At 59.4% G+C, this 6,590-nt stretch overlaps 1 protein-coding gene across 1 annotated transcript; it reads left to right on the forward strand.

Moving 5' to 3' along the window:
- The first annotated feature begins 1,032 nt into the window (after positions 1-1,032).
- Positions 1,033-6,016, forward strand: RRAS (RAS related). The gene is made up of 6 exons (XM_090049317.1): positions 1,033-1,290; positions 2,359-2,446; positions 2,820-2,922; positions 3,235-3,343; positions 4,214-4,332; positions 4,780-6,016. The coding sequence occupies exons 1-6, from the start codon at positions 1,189-1,191 to the stop codon at positions 4,865-4,867; spliced, it is 609 nt and encodes a 202-aa protein (XP_089905443.1). The 5' UTR covers positions 1,033-1,188; the 3' UTR covers positions 4,868-6,016.
- The last annotated feature ends 574 nt before the right edge of the window (positions 6,017-6,590 follow it).

Here is a 6,590-nt window from a genome sequence, read left to right on the forward strand (position 1 = left end):
CCAGCTGTGGGTTTGGTGCGGATAAGAAGCCAGTACTCCTGGGTCTGGTGCCCCGCTTGGGGTTAGATCCAGCAGCCACAGGGCTAAGAGAGGGCACAGTTTGGGGCCCCCACCCACATGCAAGCAGCCCCACCCCCCAGGCTGGAGGGGGCGGTGCCGAGGGGGGAGGGGCAGTGAGTCAACTTCCTCAACATCACACATGAAAGGAATGCAATGAGGTCATAGCGCCCCCCCTTCTCCGCCCTGCCGGCGCGGCAGCCGTGGGGTCCTAGCGCCCGACCACAGGGTCAGCAGATGGGGGGGGATTCAGAAGTGATATGGACATCCCACTGCAGCCGCAAACCCCAGGGGGAACCCAGGAGTCCGGGACCCCAGTCGCCTCGCAGAGCCGGGGAGAGAACCCAGGAGTCCTGGCTTCAAACATCCACCGCCCGCGCCAGCTCCCACCCACTGGACTCACTCCTCTACCAGATATGGGGCTGAACCCAGGAGTCTCGGCTCCCCACGCAAGCCCAGCAGATCTGCCCCCACCCGTCCCGGAGTTATGAGGGGAGCCGACGGACGGACCCGGGTGTCCCGGCTCCAAACTCTCGCTGTCCCTCTCCTCGGCAAGATCTGGAAGAAAACCCAGGCATCCTGGCTCCAACCCCCGCCACCAGATCTAACCCCCGAGACCCCTCTCCCCACCCCAGGGCTGGCAGGGAGCCCAGGCGTCCTGGCTCCGAGCACCGAGCCCCACCTCGCGGCTGGCGGAAAACCCAGGCGTCCTGGCTTCTAGGAGTCTCCCTGCATCTATCCCCTTATTGGGGTGCCGGGGGGGTGCCCCCCGTATGGGAAGTGATCGGGGTCCAATGGGACCCCACGGGCGCCGCCCCCCATCCCGTCTCGCCCCAAGCGCCATATAGGGAAGTGGATTTTTGTGAATCGCTCCAGGTTCCGGCTTCTGCACGGGCTCATTAGCATAGATTAGCATATAAGGCGGGGTCCCGGGCCAGGGGGTGGCTGGAGAGAGAGGGGGGTGGGGAGCAGGGTGGTGGTGGTGGTGTGTGTGTGGGGGGGGAGGGAGCCATATTCTAAGGGCAGCACCTCCATGGCACAGTAGGGCCTGTACTGGGGTAGGTGGGCGGGTCCCCAAGCCAAGCCACTGCCTCCCCCCACACCCAGGAGCACCCCCCCCCCCCGTAAGCCATGAACCCCAAGGACCCGGCAACGCCTCAGGAGAAGTACAAGCTGGTGGTGGTGGGAGGGGGTGGCGTGGGCAAGAGCGCGCTCACCATCCAGTTCATCCAGGTAGGTGGGCACAGAGTGGGGTGAAGGCAGGGGTGGGGGAGAGAAGCTGGAGTTCACCCTGGATTTGTCTGCTCCCTCCATCTCCCAAGGTGGCCAGAGTTTCCACCCTGGGGAAAGTTTTGTGCTGTAGGCTGGAGTTGGGGGTGGGGAGCAGGGAGAGGGGATTGGGGAGGGTAGGAGAGTGGGGGTAAGGTTATGCGTGGGGGGGCTAAGAGGATTTAGAGGAGGGGGAGATAGGGTGTCTGGTTGTGGGGCATAGAAGGGAGGGTAGAAATGGGGGTCCTGGCCTAATGGAGGGGAAGGGGGAGAGGGGGTACAGGTCTGTGTTGGGGCATGGAGTCAAGGGGGCCTGTCCTGGGGAGGAGCAATAGGTTGGGGGGCTCAGCTGATTTGGGGAAGGGAGCTCTGGCTTGGGTTGGAAGAAAGGGGAGCCCAGTGTGGGGGTCTCTGGAGGGGCAGTCCCAGGTTGAGGGGGGGCCACACCACTTCTTCCACCCCAGCTAGAGAAATTTCCTTCACCCAAGGGCAGGGGGAGGCTGGAATTTGGGACCTGGGCAGAGGCAGCCCCACCCCATACCACCCGCGGGGGAGGGGGGGAGGGCAGGCATGTGAGGGGGGGAGGGCTGGGGGGAGGTGAGTGGGGGTGGTGGTGAACTATTGCTGTATCTACATACACTTTGACCGAACATCCTGTTCACAGGAGACTCTAAGGGAGGGGCCTGCCAGGGAGTAGGACGCCTGGGTTCTTTCCTTATAGCTTGGGGTGGGGAGTTCGATCTAGTAGTGTTGAGGCAGGGAAGGTGGAGGGACTGGGCTCCTGGGTTCTTTCCCTAGCTTGTGGAGGGAGCATGATCTATGTGTTGGGTTAAGGAAGGAGGGGGTGGGAAGGTAGGGCTGGGCTCCTGGACTCCTGGGTTCTTTCCCTAGCTTGGGGAAGGGAGCATGTCAGCATGATCTAGTAGTGGGTTGGGTTGGGCTGGGGTAGGGGAGGCAATAGGGAGCTGGTCTCCTGGGTTCTCTTTGTAGAAGTAACGCCTTTGCCACTTCTCTTCCCCCTGCCCCCCACAGTCCTACTTTGTCTCTGACTATGACCCTACCATTGAGGACTCGTACACTAAGATCTGCAACATTGATGGCATCCCCACCCGGCTGGACAGTGAGTGCTGGGTGGGCGGGTGGGCCTGCCTTGCGCCTGCTATGGGATGAGGTTGAGGGGCTGTGTGCTGGGTCTTACCAGTCCAGAGCAAGGGGCTGAGAACCAGAATGCCTGGGTTCTATCGCAGCTCTTGGAGGGCAGTGGGGGTCCGATGGGTTGGAGCAGGGGTCACTGGGAGCCAGAGCACCTGAGTCTTATCCCCAGCTCTGGCTATGGGGTCTGGTGGGTTGGCACAGGGAGCCAGGACACCTGGGTTTCACCCTGGGCTTGGGAAGGAGGGCAGGGGCTGAGCTGGGAGCCTGACCTGTGACCACCCCAGTGGCTGTGTGGCGCTGGGCGACACCATCTTATGTTACCGTGTCTGTTCCCCCAGTCCTGGACACAGCGGGGCAAGAGGAGTTTGGGGCCATGCGGGAGCAGTACATGCGCACAGGGGAGGGGTTCCTGCTCATTTTCGCCATCAATGACCGTGGCAGGTAAGGGGTGCTCTCAAAACCCCCTGCCCCAGCAGGGCAGTACCCCAGTGCCCTCCTCAGCCTTTCTCCCTGCCCATGGAGACCCCTGGCAATTCTGTTAGGGTACCATCCCACCCTGGGCCTCTGCCCCTCCAATAAACCCCTTCCTCCATCCTTCCCCAGTCTGAGCCATTACACTCCCCTCCCCAGCTATGACCTGCTTTTGCCCTCCATCTGGCATCCCCCCCAGGTTGCCTCCTGTCTCTGCCCCCCCACATCTTCCTCCAAGGGATCCTCCCCCAACATCTGCCTGCCTCCCCCCTCCCTCTGCAGTTTCAACGAGATCAACAAGTTCCACACCCAGATCCTGCGGGTCAAGGACCGTGATGAGTTTCCCATGATTCTCGTGGGCAACAAGGCCGACCTGGACGTGCAGCGCCAGGTGAGGGGGCTCTCCTGCAAGACGAGGAGCTGTATGGGGCCCACAGCCCCCCAGGCTGTGTGGGGTCAAGCCAGCAGCGGCCATGCCAAACAGCAGCCAGAGAGGAAGTGCCACCCCTGCCAGCCATCCTGAATGCTGTCTAGACAGGAGGTGCTGCTGCATGTGCGCCACTGGGTACCATCTTGAAATGCCGTCCAAACTGATAGTGCCCACCCAGTGGGCTTCATGTGATGAGAACCACTGGCTGCCATCTTGCACAGCTGTCCAGCCAGGAGATGCCACTCTGTGGAGTGTGCATGATGAGAGTGCCTGGCTATCATCTTGAATGGTTGTCCAGACAAGAAGTGCTTTTCTGAGGGCCATGTGTGATGTGAGCCCCTGGCTGCTATCGTGAAGAGCACCCAAGTGGGAAGTGCTGGCACCTGGGCCATGTATGATGGGTGAGCACCGTGAATGGTGTCCATAGGAGTTGCTACCCCAATGGGCTGTGTGTGCTGTGGGCCTACAACAGCCATCTTGAAATGTCCAGACAGGAGGTGCTAACCCCTGGTACTGAGCCAGTGGCCGCCATCTTGAGCAGGCCTTCCACCCATAGACCACATACACTGTGAGCTGGGGGTGGCTATTGCCAGTGGCATACCGGGGGGCCAAACTGACTTTGGACTACAGGTGGCCATTTTGAATAATGTCTAGAGAGAAAGCGCCACCCCGTGGGCTTCAAGTGATGGGAACTACTGGCCACCATTTTGAAAGGCATCCAAGGGGGAAGTGCTGGTCCCTGAATCTGAGATATCTGGGTTCTCAAGGGGGTGTCCGTCTCCTCAATCAGGTGCTCAGGAGCTGTTTCTAACCTCTCCTATTCTTATGCAGGTGCCCAAGGAGGAGGCACTGGCTTTTGCCCGGGAGAATCGCATCCCTTACATGGAGGCCTCAGCCAAAATCCGCCTCAACGTGGATGAGTCCTTCCATGAAGTTGTCAGAGCCATTAGGTATGGGGTTCCAGGGTAAATTTCAGCCTAGGGCTCCTTTAGAATGGGAAATACTCTTCCCCCCCCCCCAAAAAAAAACAAACAAAACCCCCCCCCAAAAACAAACAAACCCAACTAAACAAAAAAACCCCAACAAACAACCAAGAGGCCAGCTTCCCTGAAGTGGGAGAGGACCCTACTCTATCCCCCTCTAGCAGTGCAGATGTGGGGATGCATCACCTTCCAAGGAATCCCCAAAAGAGATGCCTATCTCCTCCCTCCAAAAAAGGGCATTATCCCTTCTCCCTCCCTGCCCCTATGTGCAGTGTCAGGGGGCCGTTTCTCCAGTGAGTATCCCAAAAAAGCAGCCACCCATGTATATCTGTGGGGGAGGGGGTGATGGGAAACAGCCTGCTCATCCTGGCTCCATTCCCAGTTGTCCCCCTCTCCTTTCTTTTTCCCCTGCAGGAGGTTCCAGGAACAGGAGTCCCCACCTGCCCCCACTGCGCACCCCACAAGCAAAGAATCCAAGGGCTGCCCCTGCTGTATCCTCTAGCAGGGCACTGGAGGGATCCACCCCTCCCCTCCAACCTCCAACCCCGGCACCCAGAAAGGAAAGGGAGATCCCTCCCTGAATCCTTGGGGTGCTGGGGGGATGGTATTACAGCAGCAGAGGGGTGCAACAGCAGGCTGAGAGGGCCTGCCAGTGCTGCATGTAAATATCTATAAATAGGAGTTACTGGGGGGTAGGTGGTGGGGTCCAGAGATTTGGAGGGGGCAGGGACAGAGAGGGGGGCCTCTCTGGCTTAGGGTAACTTGGCCCCGATTATGGGGTAGTAATGGGTGGCAGTCCCCCTGTCAGACTGCAGCGTTTGGAAGAAGGGGAGCCCACACTGGAGACGGTCCTAGCTGTCCCCCCAGCAGCTCTAACTAGCAATGTGTGGGGGCTGGGGGACTGGGAAACAGCCCCCACCCCCACCCAGCAAACCTAGGGGTGGGTGGGGGTTGTTGAGCACTAAGGTACGGGGAAGGACAAGATGGTTCCTTCCTATGCTGCCCCACCACCCCAAAAATGGGGTTGCCAAAACAGAAGACGTGCTCCTTGCTACATTAGGTGCAAGCTTGATCTTAAGAGCAGACCCTGGGGGGTGGGGCCAGGGTTGTGGGGAGGGGGGCACAGCTCGCTCTGTAGCTGGAGGCAGCATGTCTCTTCCCCCCCGCCCCATATTTGGGGGTGGGGGATGCCACTGTGTACATGTATAGAGGCAGGGACCAGGAGTCTCTGTGGGGTGATGCCACGGACAATTCTAAGCACTGCTTGGGGGGGGGGGAGGGGAAGTCCAAGGGGATTCTGGGAAAGGCAACAAACAGGCTGGAATGTGGCAGGGGGGAATACAGACTTCCCCACCCCAACAAGGGGCATGGGGGATGGGAGAAGACCCCCCATACTCCATGGTATGGGTTGGAAGACTGGAGAAGTGACTCCCCCTCCTCTCCCTCCCATCACCATCACAATAGCAGTGAATGGTCAGTTCATTACATAGGTGGTTGGGTTTTTACCGGGGGCCATTGTGGGAAGGGGTGGGGAATGTTGCTGGGGGTTCAGTCTTCCTCACTCTGGTATCTCTGGCAAGGGCCTCAAAGACCAAATTCCTTCTCCCTGGTGTTAGTAAAGTCATGGGTGGTGGCTACATTAAAGTGCCTTACAGTGAGGCTGGTGTCAGTGTCATTCCTGGGGTGCAGAGGAGGGCAATAAGGACAAAAATGGGGGTGGTCTGATCTGCTGGAGGGGTAGGATTCCAGGGAGGTGAACAAGGGGGCTAAGGGTGGGGCAATGGCCTTTCCCCTCTAGGAGGCAACAGCTCTGCCCAGTCAGCTGCCTCATGTGGGCTGAGTTTGCTAGGCCACAGCTCAGCCTGCCTGCCACCCCACCACCAGGTCAAGGGCTGGATGGGTCACCAAATCTCCCCATCCTCCCAAAAGCTCTAGGGGAGGTATGTGTGGTGATGAGTGCATGGCTAGTGTGCACACATGGCAGGTGTGCCCCTTGCAGGGGGAGGGGCACAGCAGGCAGTGCTTGAGCTGTGTGTACACAGGGCCTGGCTCACGCATTGCTGGGAGAAGAGAATGGGATTATGCACACAGGAAGTGCACATGTTGGGGCGGGGGTGTGTGAATGATGCTTGTGTGCATGCGTGTACAGTAAATGTGCTGCACACACAGGCTGTGTGCACAGATGGTGCGTGCAAGGTGCATACAGCAGAAAAGTAGAGACAGCA

This window comes from Crocodylus siamensis, chromosome 5 (genome assembly GCF_052110815.1).
Source record: "Crocodylus siamensis isolate JL-2025a chromosome 5, ASM5211081v1, whole genome shotgun sequence".
NCBI classification, from domain to species: Eukaryota; Metazoa; Chordata; order Crocodylia; family Crocodylidae; genus Crocodylus; species Crocodylus siamensis.

What these genes read in the sequence shown, in the direction of transcription:
- RRAS (XM_090049317.1), top strand. Translation starts at nt 1,189, where the DNA reads ATGAACCCCAAGGACCCGGCAACGCCTCAGGAGAAGTACAAGCTGGTG. An exon ending in GCCATCAATGACCGTGGCAG is followed by an intron (nt 2,923 to 3,234) that starts GTAAGGGGTGCT and finishes CTCCCTCTGCAG; the next exon opens with TTTCAACGAGATCAACAAGT. An exon ending in ACCTGGACGTGCAGCGCCAG is followed by an intron (nt 3,344 to 4,213) that starts GTGAGGGGGCTC and finishes ATTCTTATGCAG; the next exon opens with GTGCCCAAGGAGGAGGCACT.